The 25,236-nt window shown below is 43.8% G+C and overlaps 1 protein-coding gene across 5 annotated transcripts in view; it reads right to left on the bottom strand.

Moving 5' to 3' along the window:
- SLC15A2 (solute carrier family 15 member 2) overlaps positions 1-23,889 on the bottom strand; it is a 74,940-nt gene extending 51,051 nt beyond the window's left edge. For 2 of the 5 annotated variants that reach the window (XM_027678980.1, XM_027678988.1), the window contains exons 1-2: positions 18,708-18,785; positions 12,567-13,091 (exon numbers count right to left, since the gene is read on the bottom strand). In XM_027678980.1, coding sequence (XP_027534781.1) covers positions 12,567-12,633 — 67 coding nt within the window. In that variant the 5' untranslated portion in view covers positions 12,634-13,091; positions 18,708-18,785. Of the gene's footprint in view, positions 1-3,956; positions 4,059-12,566; positions 13,092-18,707; positions 18,786-23,714 lie in introns of those variants that run through there. The other 3 variants (XM_027678981.1, XM_027678986.1, XM_027678982.1) reach the window with 3 other exon arrangements.
- Positions 23,890-25,236: the final 1,347 nt, after the last annotated feature.

Genomic DNA, 25,236 nt, shown 5'->3' with positions numbered 1-25,236 from the left:
GGGGCACAGCCAGCACTCAGAAGCAGCCCCAAACCCTGTCTCTACTTTCTATTATTCAAAAGAACACCTCAGGACTCATTAAGTGGCAAATGCAGCCTATTTGTGCTGGGAGTCCCAGAATTCCCTCTGCAGCTATGTGGGCTCAGCTCCCTGCAGGTACCCTGATGTCCTTCCTTCCCTGCCCTTCCACAGGAATAGCAGAGCCCTTCATCAGTATTCTTCCAGTGCCAGTTGCAATTACAGAGCAAAATTCACAACCTTCCCATAAACTATCCTCAGTGATTGTGTCTCTGCAGTATCCTCAGCGCAGTGCAGAGTTTTTTCTCCCTCTTATGCTTGGCTTCTTTAAAAGGTGACTGTTCAAAGAATTTTCCCAAATATTTCCCCCTTCTCTTATCAGCAAAGCACAGACCACACCCAGAATCCGTAACTGGTACAGGAGGCTCCATAAACTCATCCTTAACTCCAGCATCGACTTGCTGATAGTGCTTGGGTATCACAAGAACCAGGTTTGCAGTTGACAAACGAGGAAACAGGCCTTTACTCACACCACAGATCCTTAATCTGGCTTCAGTTATTGCTAACAAGACATGGAGAACACTTAGACAAGGGAATCAGATGTGACAGAGTGCACAGAGGAAGCATAATTACTCTCCACATTCCCTTATATGCTCTGGCATTGCTTTCTCTGAAAATCCCCGGGGATCCTGTTCACTGGGCAACTAAACAGGGCAGATAAACACGAAACCCAAACTACAGATGGGACCAGGAAGGTCTACCCATTTCTTACTCCTTTATTCTTCTACAGCAGCAGCAAAGCAACAGTTTGATACCTGCCCTGTACTGTCACAGACCAGCTCATCTTCAGCCCTCATGGTTATCTAACACCCACACAACCTCTTCACTGGGTCCAGCCTCCAGTGAGCTCGGGTTTGTCAAGCCCATTTCACGGGCAAGAGTGACTCAAAAGCAGACCCAACGTTGGAGGCAGTGCAAGGAGCAGGACTTGTGCACATTAGTCCTGTCTCCTGCACACCAGGGTAGCACATACTCGTGTCCTGCAAGTCTGACCCTGTGCTAGAGACAGCAGGAGTATTTCTGATGGTGGCATCTCTTACTGCCCCCAGTATCTCTATACAATTCCCAGTAGAAACCTGCTGTATTCTGCCATACACAGGCAAGCAGAGCAAACACAGCAGCAGAGTTATTAAAGGAGTAATACAAAAGGAAGACAGAAAAGGTTTCACTGTCTCTTGCACAGGGCTCCCACACTGCTGCAATGTGATGCCTTAATATTTTCAGCCTTCTGCAGCTATATTTCCTCTGTGTGTATACAGCCCTGTGTGTCACATAAGCTAAATGATTATTTTTTTTAATACTAGCATGAAAAACCCTATCAGTCAGTAGGATTAACATACTACTTGTCTAATACACTGCAGAGCTTTTTAGGCCATTAGCTGCCAGAAGGTCTTCACAGACAGAAAGGGAGAAAAGGAATTCAAATGTCTGGCAATAAATGGTAACTTGTAGCAAACAGCAAAAAGTGAGTTAAGGAGAATAACTTTGCAAGCACATTAGATACAGATACAGAATAATACTTGATAGAAGGAGACCTGTGAGGCTGGGCTGAAAATCAGGAAGGAATTGTACCACAAATGGAAATAAGGTGGCATTTCTGAAGACAAGTATAAACAAACAGATCAAACACGGAGCGGTGGAGGCTGCAAAGCCAAAGCACAAAATGAGTTACAGCTAGCAGAGGGACACAAAAGGCAATAAGAAAAGGTGTTAGAAATGCTGTCAATACTGGAGAAAGAGGAAGGAAAATGAAAGGCTGTTATTTAAACCAGAAAACAAGCAAACAAAAGCTCATCCACAGAAGCCAGAAAAGTTGTATCCTTTTGGGTTTTTTCCACTAAAAAAAGTAAATTGCAACAAGATGCCCAACACCATTAAAATGAACCAATAGCAACATGGATGAAACAAGACAAACCTGCTTAAGTAATATTTGGATACCTCAAATGTACCCAGATCATTCGAGACTGATGAAATTCACCTTCAAGTGCTGAATATCATACACTCAGGCACTTCCCATATGGGGGGCAGAAGCACAACAAGCATCACCACTGCCTTTAAAAAGGCAGGTTAGGACAACCCAGGTGTGTTCCTACATAGCCAGAGGGATACTTGAACAGATAATCCCTTGTAAGCACCAAAAGGAGAATAAGGATTACAAAACAGCCATTTCAGGTTGGAAAAAATGCTCTCAAACCAGACTGTTTCTTTCTTTGGTGACAGGGTAAGTGGCATAACGACTAGAGCAGCTCTGTATGCAATATATCCTAACTCTAGTATTGCCGGTATCTCACGAGGAAATAAAGCACAGATGAAATGCCCATATAGTGGACAACTGGGAAATCTCTCTCAGAGTAGCTATCAATGATTTTCCATCAGACTAGGAAAGCACAAAACATGCAGGTCCTCAGCTTTTCCATGAGCAAAAGAACACCAGCCCACCAGTGTGCTGCTCTCCTTTGTGTCTGAAACCAGGATGGAGAAGCATAGGAGAGAACAGGGTATGAATTCAAACCGGTGTGGCAAAATGGGAGAAACCATTTTGCAGCTCTGGAATGAAAAATATGACATTTGGGGAAGAAGACTACCAAACACTGCTTCTATCCACTGACAGGAAAAACAGCCACAGAGATCAACTGTTCTCCATTTTCATCAAGGATGAGGGAAATAACTGACTTTATTTTCAGTAAAGACGATTTGGGCTCCTTTTTCCAATTTCCGTATCAGCAAGGACAGATAAGCACTGGAACAGAGATGGTGTGGCTGGAGCTGCAGGATTCAGGCAACCCATGATTTCCGTTATATAAGAATGTATTCGGGACTGGATAAATATCAGGTCCTGTCCCAGAGCAGGCAGATGGATGAGGTGTCCTCCTGAATTTCTGTGAAAATCTTGTGCCAAACAACTTCACTTGGTAAGCACAAAAGCAAGGACTGCTTTCTGTATAATTTCCTCTTTTCTAAGTTATCCTTTATGCAAGTAGGGAGTCTGCAGGATGATTCATGCTTAAATGTAATATTCAGCTACCAGATGCCTCATATAGCCAGAAATTCCCATGAATAGATTTTGCTATGACTTTGAGTTCATAATTTAATTTTTTCTGGTTCCCAAATCCTCAGGAAGAAAATCTGCATTTTCCCATTGCTTTTACAAACCCCACGTTCTCACTGCTCCCTGCTGCAGTGCTGTGCAACCTAATCTGTTTATACTCAACTAATCTCTTCATTTTTACCTGGATTCATCTTGTTGTACAATCCCTTCCTAATTTTCAGCTCAGTCACACTCATCTCTTAATAATGAGTAGTATTTTTAATTCATAGACACTGGCCATAATTTTATAGCCCTTTTACCATATATGCATTTCTCTCCTCTGTCTTTATTTTCAAGATAAGGTTTTAAGAAGCCAGAAGAATGTGCACCAGCAACACTTAGGGCTTAATGACCAGACCCTGGAAGGACATGATAACCTCTCCAGGTCTCATCTGGCTTATTTTCTCCAATTCTTTGATCACAAGAAAGAGCAGGGCTTAACTGATTTAGACAGATCAAGACTGGTTTCCATTGCCTGCAGACTTCTCCCAAACTTCAAAGTAATTTAAGAAAACGATTTATAAAATCATTTGAACAACCAGGAAAATATGCCAGGGGCCTTCAAACCCACATCTCTCCACTATTCAACAGCCTGTATAGACTCAAAATTGTAAAGGTATTTAGATTAATACCACTAACAATATAAAGTACCTAATCTATATTTAAGTGATTGTCATCTGGTCTCTAGTCAACCTGTAACAATCCAAGAAACTTCTCATCCCTTCTCACACGTTTTTACTTTCAGTTTCTCCTATGATTAGCAAGAAGAATTCTTTTTAAATTCTCTCACCAGCTTGGGGTTCCTTGGCAGCCCGCGGCGTGCCGTCCCCCTCTGTCATGTCGGACGATTCCTCTGCGTTGAACAACCCCAGCTCTGTTGTGCCTGAAGATGAACCTTGTTGAGCAATCCCAGCTCGCTCTCACACTGTTGTTAATGTTTCACTTCACAACAGCAGTCCTTCGGCCACCAACAAAATAGTTAAATTTTCATTTAGTTTTTGATCTGAAGTCATCTTTGCTCAGCTCCCAAATGTCATAGGGAATCTGCCTTTCTTGAACACAGCCTCTGAGGCTACATGGCACCTTTCATGGATGTTCACGATCAATCACTTCGCACTGCAGCTACACTACCTTTCAATAAAATTACTACTTCTGGATGTGGACAGGGACTGGCTCTGTGACTAGGCAGGATCTATAGCTGACCATAAATCCAAATTTTTGACACTGTACAACCAGCTACAGAGCTGACCTTATCTATACATGTCTTTCAGTATCACAGAATAATAGAACAGTTTGGGCTGGAAGGGACCTTTAAAGGCCATCCAGTCCAACCCCTCTGCAATGAACAGGAACAACTTCAACTAGATCAGGTTGCTCAGAGCCCTGCCCAACCTGATTGTGAATGTTTCCAGGGATGGAGCACCTAGTAGTTAAGGTTGTGAGAAGACACAAGGTTTCATCACCTTTTGACAGACTGTCTTCAGCTCCTGGTTCTTCACATATCACATAGGAATGCAGACGTAACATTGACATGCTGCTCCCCCAGACCCTTTTCCACCTTTAAGCCATGAGCTGCCTAAAAGAGGATCAACAGTTTCTGTACTCCACTTCTGCTGTTTACTACTTTCTGCTTTCCCCTATAACCTCCTCTAAACTGCTCTTTCAGAGAGGCTTTAAGGCAACTCCTCCGCAGGGGAAAACATCAGATGTTTTCTACAGTACAGAAATGGTTTAAAGTGAAATTCTGTGGGTTCAGCAATAGAGTAAAATCGTGTCTCCATGACCACAAAGCAAGTCCCTGAAGCCACCTGCATCCTTCCCCTTTTCATTGCACTGAAGTCCCACCTGGTTCATGGCCACATATCTCTCATCATCACCTCAACACACAAGATACAGTTAAGGCTACAAACAGGTTATAATTCCTGCTGAACTCTCCTATTAGCTGGACAAAGGTTGACACAGGGGAATTGGGCGGGAGGACTATAAAAATGTTTCAGGGAAACACAGAGAGACATCTGAACTTAAGAGTGAAGAGAAACAGGCAGCAATAGCTACTTATACGTGCAATAGTGAGCAACCTAAGCTGATCACAGATCAAATTCCAAAATGAAATGAGGAATAAATTCCTAGAGGTGATGAGTCATTTGACAGAGCAACAAGGGATGCACAGCCTGAAGTGAAAGGAAGAAGAACAGCCTGAACAACTCATGAAAAGATGATGGCAAATTGTAAGGGGCTTGTGCAAGGAGGATTGAAGCAAAACTTTAATAATGGCTACAAAAGAGCAAGCTATTCACAGAAGAGAGATTAAAGAAAAGATAGATGGTAAGAAGGATTCCAGAATGTAGGAAGTATGGTCAGAATCCAGGGAGCGCTAGTCATATTATAAGAAGATATGGCATAGATAAGTACAAAGCACAGCATGGCAAAGCCAGCAGCATGAGACTCTGGGCAAGCACTGTGAAAAACAAGCAGAAAAGACATATGAGCACTACAGGCCAGAAAATGCAATAGAGAAGAAAAGCTGGAGGGAGAATAATTGTTGAGAAAAATAAAAAGCTTCACTTGGTAATGCTTGTGACTCTATTAGAAGATTGGAGGGGGGAACCACAACAGGAAGGGCTTTTATTTCTGAACAATTTTTTAAGAGGCTGCCATAGCAAAGAAAAATTAAGATTTTTCTCTTCATGGGAGGGAATGCTCAAGCAAAACACAGGGCACGAGAGAGCTGAGGCAGGAAATGAAGAAAACTCAGCACAAACAAAATACAACCATGAATTTAAATTACTTTCTAGGCTCCCAAGATGAGAGTGTCACAAAACCTCTGAAAAAAAACAATGGAAGTTGGCTCGAGAATAAGACTTGTGATCTTTCAGAACAGACCACTGATTAACAGCAAGTGAATACCAAAGAAGGCTATATATTGCATAGAAAATCAGGAATAATTTAACTAATCAGGTTGTCAGTAAAGAGACGGGCTAAGTGACCTCTTGAATTCTTTTTCAGCTATTTTCCCCTCCATTTCTAAGTTGTACTTTTTGCTGTGATATAAGGTGCCATGCACACCATGACTCAGAGCTGACTGGTAGCACTGGTTTCAGTAAGTTCAAGACATAGAGAAAATGTACACCCAGGTGCCCCAGGCAATCGGAACATGTCCAGTCCCTGGGATGTTTCTACGTTCTGCCCTTCCTGGTAGTCCTTTGTTTCCCCTTTATACAGATTTAAAGCATTTTAGGAATGCTGCCCACTTCTTAGAGACAGTCCCTAGTTGAAACAATAGCTAGTTTTACTGTTCACATAGGTATGTAAAGTCAGAGAGAATGCTCTGAAAAAAAAAAACATCCAGAAAAGGATAGCCAAAATTGGTGTATGAGGGCATGTGACCTAACACAGTAGTTAGTTCTGTTTGACTTGCAAGGGTGCAAGTGATCAATTCTGATTGTCACAAGGTGTGCTAGTCTCTCAGACACACAATGACACACCTGTCTGGCTCAGATATAGCTTTCTGTTCAAAATCTCTGAATAACAGAGAGAGCCTGGAAACAGAAAAATCTGAAGATTTATCCAGTCCACTTGCCTGGAGCTGAGGCTGGGTTGTCCCCTTCATGGAGTGAGAAGGTGGGAGGTCCCTGCAGCTGGAAGACAGATGTATGTGGCGATGCAGAACTTTGGAAAAATACTTGAGGGCCATTTGGTGTCCCAAGAACATTTTCTCCCTGGTGGTTTCAGAAGCAGGATCTTAACATAGTGCTTTTCAGCAGCAGGTCTCAGGGCATCTCAATGAGCAGATATCAGTATCTCCATTTCAGAGAGGAACAAAAGAGGGAAAAACCATCCTGATGAAGGTAGATTCCACTGAAACCTCCTGCACGCCAGCCCAGCAGTCTATCCCGTAAGCTGCCCTGCCTGTACTGTTATCACAGCAAATGAAAAACAGCTACTGATTTATTGTGCCACAGGCTCTGAGGGACAGCTCAGCTCCTGAAGATATCGCAGCTTGCAGCAGCCTTGGGTCTAGTGGAACGCCAAAAGACAGTCGAATACAGTGTCCCAGTCACCCCTTGGGTACAGTGCCCTACTCTCCATGCTTACTTCCAGCCTCTGGGACAGACACTGCCCTGGGAATTTCTGCACTGATCCCTCAGTTGACCAGTACCTGCTTTCCGGTGGTGTCCCCCACACGCTCTCCCACCCGGCTCCCAAGTAAAATGCTGCTTTTACTTGCTTCAGCAAGAGGCAGTCAGTAATGAGAAAGCAGAAATCCTGTAACTACTCTATTCCTCACAACCGGCTCACAGGGTTGCCTTGAACCGGGTGGGTCTATCGGGCAGTGAAGGAAGGGGGACAGCTACAGGTTGTGACAGCAGGACCCTGAGGTTCCTTTCTGACTATGCTACTTGTCAGACCCCTTGAGCACTTGTTTCAGGTTTCCTAACCTTAACTCCACTGGCCATATAACAACAGTCAAGCAGCACTAATCTTCTGTACATCTGGGGCAAGTGGTTTCATTCATTAATCCCGCTACAGGACTATGAGAATCTCAGAGAAGGCATTAATTTCAGTTTTCCAAATTCTTTTCCATATACCCACAGTAAACAGCCTGTTCAATGTTCTTTGCAAGTTTCCCTGTGTCAGGAGACAAAATGCACAGCACAATTTCAAATCTTTGCCATCACAGCGAGGGTATTCTCACCATAACCCAACATGCAGCTGATTTTTTGACTATAGTTTAAGTCAGATTGCAATTGTGTAATCGGTATTTCATCAGGGCAAGCTGCCAGGGACAGAGAACATGTAAATCCCAAAAATACCTCTGCTTTGATAAAAAACTCTCCAGATCTAATCCACAGAGATATCAGCTGACAGTGGCCCCTCCCAGATGCAAGCACTGACAGATATGACACAACCTTCTGCATTCTAGGGACTGTCATTTCCACTGAGACGTTAATCACATCCTCCCCAACCAGCTTTCTCCACCGAGGGCCAGGCAGATTAGGGGCTCATCCAAGATTCATTAACTCTGGTTCCCTGCATTTTCATAACGAGCTTGCAGTGCCATCCATTCTTTTCAGCCTCCCCCCGCAGTGACCATGGGGATCAATTTGCTAACACAGTGAGTGGGAGTAGCTCTCACCAGCTCCAGGGGGAAGCGCAGTCATGTGGGTTTTTCCTGCATCAGGTCCCAAAGGGACTGGCACAAAATTAGAGATTTTTTTTTTCCTCTTTTTTTAATGTTAATCTAAACATAGAGCATTTGGGTCTCCAGGGACACTAACACTTTGTAGCACAATTCATTTTGTCCTGGCCATCCTGTGCCCACAGCAGTCTGTTCTCCACTGGCACTCATGACAAATCCCCCCAAAGCTTGGCAGGGAGAAAGGTTATTCTCTCATAGAAACAAGAACTCATGTGTGATTCTTCATCTTTATGCTAACTCCCCAAAAGAGATCCAGTTTTGCTAGGAGCTGAGTGGCATCTGATCCACCTGACATCAGTGGGACCAGGAGTGCTCAGCCTTCTCCTGATGCCACCCCAGAGAACATGTTGTCTTCCTTCTGCTCAACATGCCTTTCTCAAAGGACTCCAGGCTCAGCAGCCTAACTGGAGCACATCTTTTGGCTATGACTGAATGCTGAATTAGGCATTTGCTTTCACCCTCCTCTATCCCCAGCCTGCCTCCTTCCTCCTGGGATCTTGCATAGGATTGTGCCCATCACACAACAGCTGAGTCCTGCATCACACACCTGCAAACACCCCCTTGCTTCTCTTGTGCAAACAGCAACCCTGAACACAGAAATGGTTTTCCCACAGGCACAAAAAACCACCTCTGGTGGCTTCCAGCTTGTGGCCACCCAGAAGCTATAAAGTAGTGCTGAATGTGCTGGGCAGCAGCACAGCACGTGCCCAAGCAGCAGGCAATGGCATATGTTAATGCATCCACTGCAATCTCATCTGTGGTGTGTGACAAGGGAAGATGATGTTTCCCCCCCAGCTGATGAGCAGCAGTGCTGGGTATATGCTGGTATAGGCTTTCCACCACTCCTTCCATCTCCTGTCTTTGCTGTCTGGCATTCAGTCTTTAGATGTCTCCAAGTGCTCCTTAGCAAATAGAGGAGAATGTACTGGTAGAGAAATCCATTAGTGCCAGCATTTATTAGCTTACATAAATCCATGCCAAAAAAATGCAATCACCTTTTTCAGGACTTCCAGCTATGCCTCTGTATAACATGAGAAGATCTAGCCACCCCAGTCCTTTAAGGTCCTTTATGGCTACAAGAGAGGTATATATTCAATTGACTTCAAAGAACGTTTGAGTGCTCAGCAACTTGCATGAGATTGGTTTACAAAAATAATAATTTTCAGAAGTAAAGTGTACATGGCACTTTTTCCTCCATCTCCCATTCAGTTTTACCTCTAACAATAAATCACTAGAGAGTCAACATAGAATGCCTTAGCATTGTATTCATCTAGAAATATTTCTTTCCTGTATAAACTCAGATTAATATTAATTCTCTGCAAGATAAAGGCAGCTAGAAATAATTTGATGGAATAAAACCAGTGTTCAGAATTCCTGACACTTCCCATTGTTAACAAACAAATGATCTTATAATGGTAAAGTCAGAGGAATAATTCCTCTCTTATACAAAGTCTGATTGACTAGACATGACAGATGGTGTTTTTATTACTTCCCATTCTAAAAGAGGCCTCATCTAATACAGCCGAGGCTGTGTTTTGAGTCTTAACCTCTCAGATAAGCAAACCCTGTTTCATCAGGTTAATGGATCCTTACTTGATTGAGGAAGGCAATTTTCCTTAAAGTTATTCTAATCGAGTACTCAGAGCCCAGATTGTCCTGGCTGATTGACTGCCAGCAATGTGTAAATTCTCTACTAAGGACCATATTTATTTTCAAAGAGGGAAAACAAGTTATTATTACAGAACCAATTCTATCCTGTATTCAGTGGCTTCTCAGATACTGGCTTTTACTGCAGTCACAGAATTAAAGATAAAAGTAAAGATAATGCAGCCCTCCTCTCAGTAGTTTTGCTAAATAACAGGAGGGAAGGAAAATGAGAGATGGCCTGCTGCCTATTGATAGCCCCTCAATTAACTGCCCCTATGATAACAACAGCTGACCCTAATTGGCACAGACCTTTTCAAACAGGCTCACTCCAACCTGTCTTGCTGCATCAGCCCCCAAATTGAGGGCTGTCAGCACAAGTAACTTTGCCACCAGGCTGAGAAGAAGTGACAGAGGACTATCTACCTTCTGAAAGAAAAGCTCTGAAGGAAAACCTGTGCCTGAAGGAAGCTCCCTTTAAGTCCCATTTCCTGTATGGCATCTGGCTCCACAAGCAGTTTGGTGCTGCAGCTGCATAGGAGCACAGTGACAGCCCTATATGGAGATAGGGATCATAGTGCCCTGCTCCCTTGGCTCTTTGCTGACTCCAGTCTCTGCAGGCAGAAACTGTGCCAGCCATGGGGCTGTCCAGGCTGCTTAAAGAAGCAGATGGGAGGCCTGACCTCTCCTACTCTCTTCCACCTACTGAAAGACTGATCCAGCAACTGAGCCCGTGTGAGGACAAGGAGAAAGAGCAACCATCCCAAGGTTGAGAAAAAAAAAAAAAACAGCCACAGAAACAAGAACTGGGCCCACAACTCCTGCAGGATCATTCAGTCAGTGATTTTACTTCTCAATGCACATATTAGCTTTTCATACAGCCTCACAAGCAGAATTGGTAGCCCTGATGCCCCATCAGACATTCAACACTGGATTTCCACCTCTAGAAAATCTGACTCCCAGGAGCCTTAGCTGGAGTTTGCAGAGCAGGCAAAGTGAGCTACGTGACACTAAGTTTCCTTTGCCATTTTCAGAGCAGCTGAGCTGTTTTAGGAAAACAGCTCTGGTGAAGTTTTTGATGCCTCTAATGAAACAATCATTATCTATAATTTTTATTTACCAGCCACCAGGTTTTAGGGCTTTGTCAGGCAGAGTATGACACTGTAATATCAAGGCAGGAATCTTTAAAACAGTGGTTATTCTGCAGGCACGATAAAGATACAGATATCAGGTGAAAATGGTGTGTTTGAAACAGAGACTCCCAAGCCAAAGTCAGGAAGTATGGCTGAGCTCAGGCTCAAGGATCAGAAGATCCCAAGCTTTCTCAAATGTCTCTGTTTTGGGTCCTGTCATGTAGCCTGTCACATTTTAAACACACAGCACACTTTGGGAGAGGCAGGCTTTTAAAATAGTGCTCTCCTTGAATATCATTGTGGGGTTGATTGCAGACACCTTTGGGCTCAGAGCAAGCACCACTGGTAATTGTTCAGGCATGGATCAATAGAGAGGCATAACTTAAAAAACATGTTACTTGTGGAGACAGCCTCAGGGGACAGCCCTGAAACAGCCCCCACAGTTAAACAATCCCAAAAGTAGGCATCCATCCTTGTTAATTACAGATGGAAAATAAAACATCAGAGCAGCAGAAAGAAAGGATGAGCTTGACTCTTACTAGGTCTCATCTGTTACATCAGTTTTGTAAATGAGCAGCAGAGAACTTGTCCCTGGGCCTGATGTTCCATAAATCAGGAACATAAACAAATTTCACTCCCATCCAGTTTCCAGTGTCTGGGAATAGCTGACTCCAGCTGCTTTGGAACTGCAAAGTGGCTCCACAGCTATTGGGTAAGCTGCCCCAGTAGGTTTCCCATTGCCTTTATTGAGTGTTGGGTCAGACGCCATGCACACAAGTGTCTGTGATCAATGAACCCATGATTTGCTAGTTCTGCCCAAGGACTTATTCACAGTTAATCCAAACCAACTTCATTCATGAAACTGGCTGGAAATCTCATCAAAACAGGCTTTGCAGAGAGATTTCTGACACTTTTGCTTCCTGTACTGGCTGAAAATAGAGCAACAAAAGACATCAGCCTCCTCTGAGTTATTTTGTCAGATCTGAAGATGGTTAATTAATTCACAAAAAAAAAAAAAGTAGCTTGCTCATTTTCTGCCTTTTGCTTCCCCCCCCCCACGAACAGCCATGCTTTTTCCTTAGGTTTATACGTTTTTCAGAACAATTTGTCAAGAAGTTTCTGCAAACAATTTCAGTTAATTAACAGCACTGGTGATCTGCAATATATGCAAGCACAACAGGACACATAGCGTTACATGATATACTTCCCAGTTTTTCACCTGGATGAGCATACATATTTAGTAACAGGTTTGCAATACAGATTTGCACAACTCTCACTCTGAGGCTCTTTCATGGATATTTTGGACACTTGCCTCAAAACAGCCCACTCCCACAAACATTCCACACGCAATGTCTGTCTGTTCAAGCACTCCCAGCCAGGGAATGCGGAAAGAACAGGAACACAATCAAAGCACATTACTTACGGAAATCTCTGCAGCGGGTCTTAAACAAAGGTGTCAGTGGAGTGTCCCCAGATGGAGGGATTTCCATTAAGAAAGCAGTGGAATGGTCCAGTACAAAAGAAGAGCGCTATGAACTGTTTAAACTTAAGGATGTGTCCAAGATAAATGTAGGATACGAATATAAGGTTATTTCTTCTTGTACCCACAAGCAGCACTTGTACTCCATGGTAACATACAGAGAACAAATGGCAAAACAACACTTGGCCTCACAGTAACATTGTTCTGTTTGCTGTCCCTGAAGACTTTCAGTTAATCTTTATCTGTGGGTTTGGCCAGAGAAATGTACTGGTGAAACTCCCCTGTCTGATTTCTCTGTGCAAACTTAAAGCTTCTTGAGGATTCATTAACTCTTTACTTCACGTATTTCAGGGTAGTCTTCTGTATATTCTGTACCACTCAGCAGCTTTGTAAGTGTAGAGTTATTGGTGAGGTCTTTTCCCAACTTGCACACATTCCAGAGCAGGGCTCCTGAAGAAACAGCTGGTCCTATAGGGAAGATAGATAGCTAAAACAAGTACATTGTTGGAGCTAGCTTGGCCAGACCTGGTCTCTCTCAGACCTAGATCTTCCTCCTTTTCTCACATTCCCTGTTGGGGAGTGGAAAACAACTCAAAGGATTTGGCTATATCAAGCCAACTTACCAAAAGCAATCAGCATCAGAATTGATGCCATATGTTTTCAAGAATTCATATTCAGCTTAATGCCTAAGATTTAGGCTTTGGTGAATGGCAAGCAGTGGGGAAAACTCACTGTGCTGACTATTCAGCTTCTCCAATAAGCCAGTCTGCCTGTGAGTGCTGAACTCTTCCCAGGCACCCCCACTTTCTACACATACAAGAATCACTTTGCCACTCAAGTGCAGCTTGTAGCAAAGTAGGAGAAAGCCAGGCAGGTAGAGATGTGTTCCTAAGACAAAATAACCTTGAGTTCTTTAATTGTCTGAGAAATAAAAGAAGTTTTCCCTTTTTTCAGCCTTCACTTCATAATCTACTGTAAAACTGAAATTTGCTACTCCTGAGAGTTGGCATGCTGCAGAAGGACAGAGCTTGGCACAGGTGGCTGGCTGGCCATCCACCCAAGCACTCCATGCCCCCATCCCCACAGCACCCAAACACCTCAAAGGCACCAGCAGCTTCCCCCTGGTTCAGGCAGGGCTCTAGAGAGTGCAATTATTTCAGTCCAAATGCTCAGGTTGCTAAACCACCTGCAGCATGTTAGTTGTGAAATAAGAATGATTGATGAGCAGCATACTAATCATTTTAGAGAAGAGAAACCAGACCTTCAAGATGCTTGTGACAGAATAATTCAGAGGACATGATAAAATGCCCCTGCATCCCTTGAGATTAAGAAACCTGATGCTCCTGTCACCTAGGCTCTGCATTTCCCATAGAGCCAAACCTGCAGCAAAATGGTTTGATAGGAATAATCTCCTCCTTGGGCATTTGCAGGACTGCACTGGAGTGAGGACACCTGGGTCCCAGACCTCAGTAGCACCTGGCTACCCAATGAACCCAGCTCATTCCCATAGTGAAGACCCTGTAAACCCTTGGGGTCTGGTAGCTTCCAGGCTCCCTGGCATAGAGGCAGGAGCCTGAAAGTCCCAAACCAAGCTTGTCATTTCCATTGCTGCATCTGGCAGGGAATCACAGACTTCTGGGATCTTCTACTCACTTGGACAGGCCAAGTCTGCTCCTGCCCTTCAGACTGCAGTAACTAGCATTAAAGCCACATATGCTGAGTTATGGATATGGAACCCTCCTCACAAAGAGCAGAGAGAGAAAATCAAGGATGTAAAGGCAGGAATTCAGGCACTGATGGCTGCGAGGTCACCAAGGAGAGGAAGGAAGAGAAGAGATACAACATGAAGGGAGCTCAATTTGCCACAAAAACCATAGACAGTGATATAAAAAGCTTCATAAATTATTCCTTTTGCCTCAGAGTTCACACACAGGAAGAAATCTGTCAAGGCAAACAGGCTCCAAGGAAACACAACCTGGGAAATGTTCAGGCAGTTCTGCCCAGTCCCCTCAGAACATTATCAACCAAAGTATTGTCCAGCCCTGTTTTCACTGACCTGATGTATTAAAGAGGTCAAGGCTCTTTTCAACCAGCAGCACTTGGTCTATGGAGCAGCTCCAGCTCATCACATCTGTCTGCCTCTACTACTCCATCCCTATGGGATTTCAGAATAGCTGCTTTGACCAGAGTCAGTAAAAGCAAATAAATCTGTGTTTTTAAAAGGAGCTGAGTAGGAAACTTGCCGTGTGTAACTCCAGAACAAACAGGAGACCATAGAAAAATTGTGTCTGGTGGTTGCCACACTGAAATAAACACTGGGAATGAATCACATGGGGCAACCAAGGAAGGAAAAAAATTATCATAACTGAAACTGAAGAGAGGAGATCTTGCTGAGACACTGCAGTAGGAATGAGGGTGAGAGGGATCTAGCTACAAGCTTGAGTAGTGAACGCCGGGCCAAGGACACTGCCTCTTGACTTGTTTGGAGGTAGAATCACTACCAGGTGCTCTCATGTCTTTCTGTTGTACCCCAGTACTACCCACAGCCAAGGAGACAAGCAGGAACCAGGTCACCCAGCCTGTCCCCATGACAGCAAACAAACAGGGATTGACACCTAGGCACAAACACCTTCCTCAAACCCCTCACATCATCAGGGTGGAAGATGGATCATTACTAATAAAAACAGAATGTTTTGCTTTCAAAATTATCTCAGAGAGTCAACGTCTGCTGAAGCAAAAGCCTATTTCATGAGAATTTAGGAGGGGAATAATTTAATGGAGCTCAGATAAAAGCCAGTCACCTGGAACTCAGATTTAGAAGAAATTGCTTTTTTTTCCTGAATTACTGGTTTGGCGGTTAAATAAGGAATATTTATCCAATTTCACTTTTCTCACACATTTTCCCTGATGGGTGCACTAATGAACTCTAAACTGTATGAGGAAATGCTTTCAGTCCATCCCCCCACCTCCCAAGTTGCAAATTCTTTATTAAAAACTAATGATTCTCTTTTTGAAAATTAGCATCTGCAAATCTGGGGGCAACTTCGGCCCTGGAATAAAAAGGAACAATTAATTCCCTTTGCACTGATTGGGAGTTCCTCCTTCTCACAGAAATCCCAAGGGCCTTTTACATTGACTGTCTTGATTAAAGATGGGTTTAGCTTTAACTGAGTAATTGCTGTGGTTTGTTATCATTGGTTATGGCAGAAGTTTCCTTTGCTGTATCTTGGTCAGGCAGGGTTGTTTTCTTTGCACCTCAGTTCAACCTTCCTCAGTCTGAACTGTTCAAACAATTACAGGCATCATTTAGCATCAAAATACAAATGAGTATATATACATCCAGACAGTTTAATATGCCAGCATGGGAGGAGGCAGGTCACACACCAGGATGACATTGTGGCACAGCATACATAAGGAGGAGCCTGTAGGACCAGATCCACAGATATGAGTTTAACTCCACTGATTTCAGTGGGTTGTCACCACTGAGACAGTTTTGTGTGCTAAGGACACAGAGCTGGAGCAAAGTCTAGTTAAAAAACAATACATGCTCCACAGAGTGGAGAGATTTACTGTGGTACTAAGCTGTTAGGTGGCTTCTACCTTGTGCCTCATGTTATCACTCAAGTAGCTAAAAGATCTAGTATGAGGGGAGACTTAGCTGTGGGTAAAGCTCAGAAACATATATTTTCTTAAAGCCATTTAGAGGGATTTGGAATCAGCTGCCAGTGAATGAGAAGTTAATGTCTCTGCTTGCAGTTAGGACTGTAAAACATGGGTATGTGTATCTCTGCTGTCTCATGATCAAATCATTTCTAGGTGCTTTGTGAGGCCTCTTACTGTGATCTCCTGACTCAAACCAAAGACAGAATTACCAGCATCATTTAAAACTGAGCTAGAAGCTCGGAAAAACTAGTTCTGGAGTTAATTTTGTATCAAGTGGTGACCTCTTTGCCATCATTTATCACATAAGAGATAAATTCCCTGACTTTGCAGTTGCTCAAAAGCTCCTTCTAATTGAATCAAGCAGATTTACATTATCCCAGCTGACTTTTTTAAAGCAGGAAGTAGGGATTCACTTAAACCACTGAAAAGCGTGGGCTTGCAGTAGAAAGGAATTGAGAAGATTGTTTTCTCTCTGATTGCTTATACAAAGTTCCACCATTATTCAAATATGTCATTTCAAGGATTTTAGTTCTTGAAGATAAAAAAAATCTGCAAACACATCATAAAGGCTTACAACTGAAATAAAACACGTCAAAAACATTTTGACTGACTCAAGTCATGTTTTCCGTGTTTTCACTCTTTTCAAAATACAGGCAGCTTTTTCTGAGAAGATTTTCTAAATCTCAGACATTATGGTGACGGGGGAAATGTGCATCTCTGAGTTACTAAGACCATCACATTCCCAGATCTTCTTGAGACAGAGACAACTGCATTGTCAGTACACTCTTCTACTTCTCCACCTTGCTAATGGTGCACTGGCCTGGACAAAGCACATGCAGTGAGGCAGGTTATTGCCAGTGAGTGGCAATACAAGTCTGCACTGCCTTGGCTGCCTCCTCAGTGAACGTGGTCCATTTACCAGTCAGCCAAGGACAACCTCTGGGGTTGTGCTGCTGTTAAGGAAGAGCAGTGTGAAAAGCATGGCCACTTGCCACCTGCATAGGCCAGATCTGCCCTACCTGTCCACCCCACCCAGCCCTCCCTTGCTGGGGCAGACTCTCAGATACCTCAGCTATGTGCTTCCTGCCAAAGCCACTGAATCTGAAACCATGTGCACCCAAAAAGCTATGTGACAGAAATGTCTGCTAGACACTGGGGATTCAGATGGTTTTAAATGGGGAAGAAGCCTGACTCATTCTAGCTCAAAGGGAACCATGTTAGGGCAGAGCCATTGCTTACAGTGACTCACTTCAGCTCTACAATCATGTTACTGGAGTACTTGGTTCTTGCTCTTTACAAGAGATCCCAGTGGTGCAGAGATTTGCCAGATGCTGGTCAGGCCCATTCACTCAGAACAGATAACTCTTGCCATGCCAATGCATGTAGCTACTTTGCAAAGCTGTGGCAGATGCCCTGGGTGGTTGCCTGAGGGAGTTGGTGTGGATGTGCAAGCCAACGAAGGGCAGCAGGTCTGCCCAAATGGCAGGATGGCCAAACATAGCTTAGACAGCACAGCAAGCAGCTCTTCTTCTCCACCACAAGGCCTGGAGAGAGGCAAGTCTGCATCACTCAACATCTTCCTGTAGGACAAGACACAAAGGGCTTTCTTAGGCAAGAGTCATTGAAGGCAACAGGCTCCCTCTCTGCTTAAAGGTTAAGGAAAGAGCTTTTGGACCACTGGCTTGAACTAGCCAGTGAAAGCAGACTAAATATGTGGTACCTTTTGCTCTACTGTATTTTTGGCCCCTGCCCCATCCCGGCAGGCAGGGACGATGGAAGTAATTGACATGTAGATGAACCAAGGTGAGCCAGAAATGGGAAGGCAAAGAAAGCCAACACCAAGACAAAGGATGGGCTTACACAGAGCACCAGAGCCAAGCACCTGCCCCAAAGGATACAATAGGAAAGGTCACAACCCAGCACTGGGTTGTTCCTGAAATAAATATTCTTTGGCTTCAAGACACACAACAGAACCTCCTGTCAATGAGCCTTTTGCTTCCAGCATGCAGCTGGAGAGTGCTTGTCCTCTGTAAGACCTCAAATCTCAGAGCTATGAGCTCACCAAGGGAGCTTTACCTTAAATATATACAACACTCAAACAATATCCACCCTTGGATTATTAGAAGGGCCTTCGGTTCTTCTAACACGTTAAGAGAGAGCACAGAGGACAAAAGTTGCACACATTTTTTCAAAGGGTACCTTTACTGATAAACTTCAGGAAACAAGAGATATTGGCAAAAGTTTAAAGGGTAACATACAACCAAAACAAAGCATTCCACAAAGCACTGACTTAGCACATGCTAACAGATACAACATAGCAAAATCCAACCCATTTGGTCTCAAGTTACCCAAAATGTTAAGAAAGGAGATCAAGAGAAAGAGAAGGAGCAAAGACAGAGAAAGATAAAATTACATAGCTACCATCAGAGAATCCTGTGAAGTCCCAGTTCCCAATGTGGTGGGGCTGAACCAAAGATGGCAGCCATGTGTGGTTGCTTTTATACCTCTGGGCCAGGTGAGGGGGGGGGGCTCCTGCTGTGCCAGCCTATCAGAGGCTGGACTGGGCTCCAGGGGCCCTTGACTGACAGCTGCTCCAGGGCTGCCCCGGGAGCCTCGCAGGGGCTGCTGTGAGGGGCAGGGCGTCACCTCCCTGGGATTCAAACTGTCCCTCCCCACCCCACACACACCTGAGCTGGTCCAACCCAATAATAAATATAATAATCCAGTGTCTCACATCCTCCGAGTCACTCCAGAACCGTGGTGAGGGCTATCACTGTCAGCCGACAGATGGATTTGCCTCTCAATATTCATCCACAAACTCTTGATCCCTGGTCTTTTTCCCTTTCCATCAGCTGTGGGAGTCTCAGTGCTCATTCTGGTCCTGATGGCTAAGGTAATCAGCCCTGTGTTTCCCCACTGGTAACAAAATACAATTCCACTGCCTCTCAGCAGCAATCCAGCAGCCCACCTACGAGCTACTGATTCCATTTTGGTTCTCAAGGAAAAAGCAAGCAGATATCAAAGCCATGCCCATCTGTCGTTGACTGCAGAAAATATGAGGTAGCAGTCCCTGGAGTCACAGCTCTCCAGGACAAAGCAAACCAGGCTGCTACAGCCATCCTACCATTGCTGGGAGAACCATTTGACTGAGCAACTCATGAAGGTGCAGCCCCTGTCCAGGGAAATGGGTGATTCTGCACATTTGATGAGGCCTCAGAAACCAGATCATGGCTGAGTTCATCCCTGTTGGTTGCAAAGGAGGCTGTTTCTACCAAAGGAGGCTGTTTCTACTGCAGGATCTGAACTTGCACTATTAAGAACTGATTTATGAGGAATCTTCTGGACTGCAAACATACAAGGCTTAACATTTAAAATGTCTGGGACATCATCACGTAGCCATCTCTTGAAACACTCTCACAGCCCTTCAGGCAAGGAGCAGTCAACCTGAACTGACTTATTGTCATCTTGCTAGTCATAAAAAAAAGAGAGGACCAGAGGTAAAAAGGCCAACAATAATGTAATGCATGTCACCACCTTCAGTCACATTGCACCGAATCTGGCACCACCATTTCTCTCCTTTTGCTTGAAAATTCGAACGGTAGCACTTTGCAACCAAATTTTATGAGAGTTTACAAAACAGCAGGCAGATGGGAGGGTGGTTTGAAAGGCTGCAGAAGGGAAAACACGGGGCAGTGACTCCTATTTGAGATGGGTCATCCTCAGGACCTCAGCATTTTCCGCTGCGCAGCCACACACACGAACAGCTGTCCCTAGTCAGGTGGGAGTAACACGCTGTGTGTAGCATTCAATCTGATTTTAGAGTGGTATTGTTTTAGAAGAGGACAGCAAGGGACTATCCAGACATTAAAGAAGCAGAAAGGATCATAATTAACATGTCTCTCTAGTTATTCAGCTGAAAAGATTCTCTTGGAGCCAACAGGAATTGCACTCCTGATTATAAGGAAAGTGGTGATCCTCAGATCAACCACAAGCATAAATCCATCTAGAGTTTCCAGAGAGAAGCATAATGGGCATCCTGTGACTGACCCAGCTCCTTTGGCTGGACCTAGAAAAGAGGAAAAACAAAAGCTACGCCTTGGAAGCAATGCAAGTGTGAGCAGCCACCATGTTGCTTGTCTGAGCTTGGAAATAGAGTCATGTGGAGCAACAAGCATCTCCATGCCATGAGGACTCATGAAATTTTAGCCCAGAAATATCTCAGTGATTTATTTCCACTTTTCAAAGCAACATTGTCAAGACAATTGAAAAATAAAACTGGCTGCCCTACATTTATGCATCAAACCCAGAGCTTTCTAGAGTTGCTCTTCTCTCTGCACAGTGTTTGTCACAAAGATACAAAGCCATTTTCCTCATCTCCCTCACTTCTGCTATACCTGGTCATGACAGAAGGCAGAGCAGAACTGAAGGACAAGGCACAGCTGAGGGAGCCTGGGTCTGACACAGGAGCAAGTCCTCAACCTCACACAAGATGAGTCCTTTTCAGACACCATTCAACTACCGGCTGTGCCTCATATAGCAGGAATTTTTCCCCACCATTCTCCCTCCCAAATTCCCTAACACATCCATACAGAAAACACCCTACCACACTTTGAATACCCCCCAGTCAAGTTTTTGTTTTTCAGCTGCCTGTCAGCCCCAACAGAGCAGAGTTGCCCATTTACAGAACTCAGCACTCTAATCCACTGACACATTGCACAGGATTGTCTATTTCTTACTACCATAACCTATTTTAAGTAATCTTCCGGATGTTCAGTTCATTCATCTGCTTGCCTAAGGAAATATAAAAATTTACACCTATTGTAAAAGCCTGAATAAAAGCTGATTGGGGAAAGTAAAGACAATAATGTGCCCATAATACTAATAAGCTCACTTGCACTGCATTTCTCTTTAAAGGAAGATTTGTTTGATTATCAACAGGGTGTTGATTTAGATTGCTGCTAAAATTACTACTGTAAAAGTAAAGCCACTTTTATTGCATTAGTACAGAGAACACTTACGTACTGTTTAAACTTTTATGTCCGTTGCTGAAGATGATCAATCTCTTAATTATCAAAAGGGTTCTGTGGCAAGAGATAACATATTTATTGCACTTGGGATATTTTTGAAGATGTTAAAATTTACAAAATAAAAATCAACAAAACCTTTTTAAAATAGAAATCAGCAAAATTGATAGCAAAATCAGGTAGAGAATTTGTGCCATTCTTAGGATCAGGCTTCTTGAGAAAGCAAAGCGAGGGCAATGCTCTAGGACTTAGAAGATTCACATTAACTTTCCAGTTTTGAACAGACTTGTGTGACTGCAGCTATCTTTTGGGTTTGGGGAATGTTTTTTTTTTGCAGTGATGTGCATTTTTTTCCAAGTATAACAGTGAGAGGAAGAACTACATCCCCTACTAAGAACCTGTCACCACCTTCAGTGGTAGGCATGTGCGTTTTTGTTACTCTTTACACAGTTCTCTGGTGACCTGATACTTGAGATGTAGAACACAAGTTTCCTTTGGCAGCAATGTCACCCTCCTCACACTCATGCATGTCTAATCTCAATTCTGTAATGGGTAATCACTAACAGCAAAGAAGTAGCTCACATGTGGATGTACAGGAGGAAGAAGTTTGTGTGCATTCTGCATGGAGTTTGCTGTGTACACAATTTCGCAAAAAAATAAAACTGGAAGAAAACATTTTATATGAGCAAGCAAAGCAGATAGTTGTTTGGATCTCCCAGTGTCCAGGTGCCATCAGTTTCTGCTAAATGGAGAACATTAAAACTGGAAATTCATCTAGAGATATTCTTCCTTTGGCTTCAGCACACCCAGTATGGGTTCACTCCTTGCTCAGTGTTCAAACTGCTCCACAAAGAGAGCAAGATCCATCCACTCTGGCCACTTTCAACTCTGACTGTGGAACTGTTTCTCTCTCATTCAGCTGAGAGTGGCTGGACTCTGGGCTTTTCAGCCCTGCACAGCTCACAGTCAGCTCAGCTGCAGCTCCTCTCCAGGGCTATACCCTGTGGTCAGCAAGGGATGGATGTTGGTAGCAGGGCTACAGGGCAACATGAAAATTACCAGTTGCACTCACTTTTGTGAATCATTAACAGAAGACACATTTACAGATGAAAAGCGCGTTTAACTGAAGAGCATTTAATCAGTAAGAAAGTCACTTGAATGCACTGATGGGGAGGGCTTTCAAGAACACTCAGGATCCAGTTCTTTTCAGTACAGCTTTGTTATGAGATTTGCATAGATTTGCTTTCCATCTGGGTGATGTTGCCATGTGGGAGCATTGGTTTGACTGACTGATGACCCTGGTGGTGCAGGCTGGGTGGGAAGGCTACATGCTCAGAATGGGCAGCCCTTCAGACTGTCATTACAGACCAATTAGATTGTCTCTGAGAGAAACTCATTGGCTAAAACATTTCCAAAACAGTGAGATCACACAGATTTAGTGACTGGACAGAAAGATTTCTAAGATAGCTCCCTCACCAAAGTCACAGAACCACCAGCACACAAACTATGTGAACAAGAGAAAATCCTGTAATTCAGCCTTACTTCAGTGCGTGAGAGATGGAACACAAGAGGAAAATCAGGTTGTTAAGGTACCGAAGCAGCACCTTGTTTTCAGTTCTCAGCTGTGTCTTATCTTTCTGTCATGATCTTGGGCAAATGACTTGACCTCCTATAACTTCAGCGCCTCAGTTTTGGAATGGGGAAGGTTCTGCCGCCTTGATTACTTGGCTTTTAAACAACTTGAGTGAGCGCCTCTTTGTGAGGGTTTGTACAGTACCTAACACATGCTCTCTGTGACTGTTTTGAGGGGGGAAGCTCCATCCTTTATGTACCATTGTAAACACCACTAACTAGTAAGAACTGGAAGTTTTTCACTGCATCTGTATAGTTCAAGAGGGGTTTTCTCATTCCCAGGCCACAGAAATGAGCAGAACAGACCGAATTCCTCATGCCTTCATCAAAGGGCTTCAGATGGGACATTGGCTGTCTGGGGGTTAAAGGTTTTCAGCAATCCTTCCAAGGCATTGGCATTGCCTGTGGAGACTTCAGCCCAAACAAAAGAGCAAAGACCCTCCAGGTCTTTTGGGACTTAGAGCAAAAGAAATCTTTCTTTGAATTGAGGAAATCTTTAAAGAAGGGACTTCAGACCTATAGTGATAAAGGAAATAAAAACCATCTACACTGACAGCTAGGAGCAAACAGGCACAAAGGACTTTGAAAAACAACCAGCCTTTCATCTTCAATAGCAGCTCAACATCTCTGCACCAGCTGCTCTGTAAACAGTATAGCAAGGGAAAGAAAATTATTGGCACCGAATGCATTAAACATGGCAGTGTCTTCAGATGACATATTTTGTAAACTTCCTCCTTACAAGTTATGCCATTTCTTAAATCTAAAGGATTACCTGCTATATAGCAGCAGTCGTTTTTCCAGGCAGCTGGGCAGCTTCATTACCCTTGTTTCTTGCTGAGTTTCCCATAATGCAGGTAGGCAGTTTGGCTAGGATGAGATGTCGGGTGACTTGGGTTCATCTCCTGTCTCTGCCTTACATTTTCTGAGGGACCTTCAGCAAAACACTTCACCTGTGTGACAAGTTTTCACCTGGAAAAGGAAAGGAGTTCTTCTTTTGTCTTAAAGCAGTCAGCCCTTTATAACAATCATTTGCAACCTTTTATTGACTGTGGATCCATAAGAACTTTTTCAGGAGGCGGGTAGACTTGAATTTGACAAGAGTGACTTTTCTCAGCTCTGGACCACATAGGAATAGTCCAGGGGCACCCAAAACCACGCATATCACAGGCTGACCTTATTCCAAAGCATAAGATTCTAAACATCAAATAAGCTACATTTGGTGTGATTTAATTTAATTCAGTCATCCCATATGAAATATAAACCACTATAAGCAAGGGGTTAAAAGAAAGCACTTAGAATCACCATACAGTATTTTGGGTGCTGAAACAGCTAAACACACTCAGTATCTATGTGGATGTATTGGAGGGATTGCATCCTCTAAGTGACTTGATTCTTGTGATGTGTTAATGCTGAAGTGACATTTCCTCTAACTTCCAATTTCGTTTATATTAGCAAAACTATATTAGAAATATAGAAGGAGCACATGCGGTCATCACTTCTAATGCCTCTGGTAAGGCATGACAACATCCCCACCTTCCCCCTTTCCCTTCATGCAGAAATCTATTGGAATTCTGATCACTTAAACTTCCTAAACCTCATTTTGCTAACAGAAGAATAAGAATGCCAGACATTTACAGAGCACACCAAGGCTTAACAGTAACATGATAAACTTAACACATACGTGCTGCTCAAAAACCACTACAGGCTCTTTAAGTAGCTGCCTGGATTTGCAGGCAAGCAGCTGAAGATTGTTCCTGCAGGTTCTCGAGGTTCGCTCTGCTGATGGTAACCCAGAGTCATAATCAACAGTGAACAAATCCCACTGAACACCTGACACCCACAGCCACCAAGCCCTAAAAAGCCCCATTGTGTTGGTCACAGCCCCCTCTCACCTGGCACGTGACAGTCCCATGAAAGGCACCTAACACTGCTCAGTGGGGAGTGTTTGGGGCTCATATTTGTCCCTCGGTCTTTGCCAAGGTGTCATCCAAAGATTTCCTCAACAAGAAGCCTTAGCCAGCTCCTCCACTTCTGGCTAACTGGCTGTTGCTAGGGCAGATGCTTTCCCCTCCATCAAGCATGGATAGGTGGCTTCTCAGGACTGGCTTGAGAAGAGCACAGCTGTCTTAGTGTGCTAAAATAGGCACTTTAATTTGTTCTCCCCACTTTGACCAGTGAAATAACATATGGGCTTCTGCTCTCTTCTTTAATTTGCTGCAAAGCAGCCCCAGGGTTTCAGGAGATAGCATTTGGTGATTACACTTGTAAGGATCCTGAACACTCATCCAGCTGGT

The sequence above is a fragment of the Neopelma chrysocephalum genome, unplaced genomic scaffold, assembly GCF_003984885.1.
Source record: "Neopelma chrysocephalum unplaced genomic scaffold, ASM398488v2 Primary Assembly neopelma1_44, whole genome shotgun sequence".
NCBI classification, from domain to species: Eukaryota; Metazoa; Chordata; class Aves; order Passeriformes; family Pipridae; genus Neopelma; species Neopelma chrysocephalum.
The sequence above is the reverse complement of the archived record's forward strand: the minus strand, read 5'-3'. Positions and strand labels throughout refer to the sequence as shown.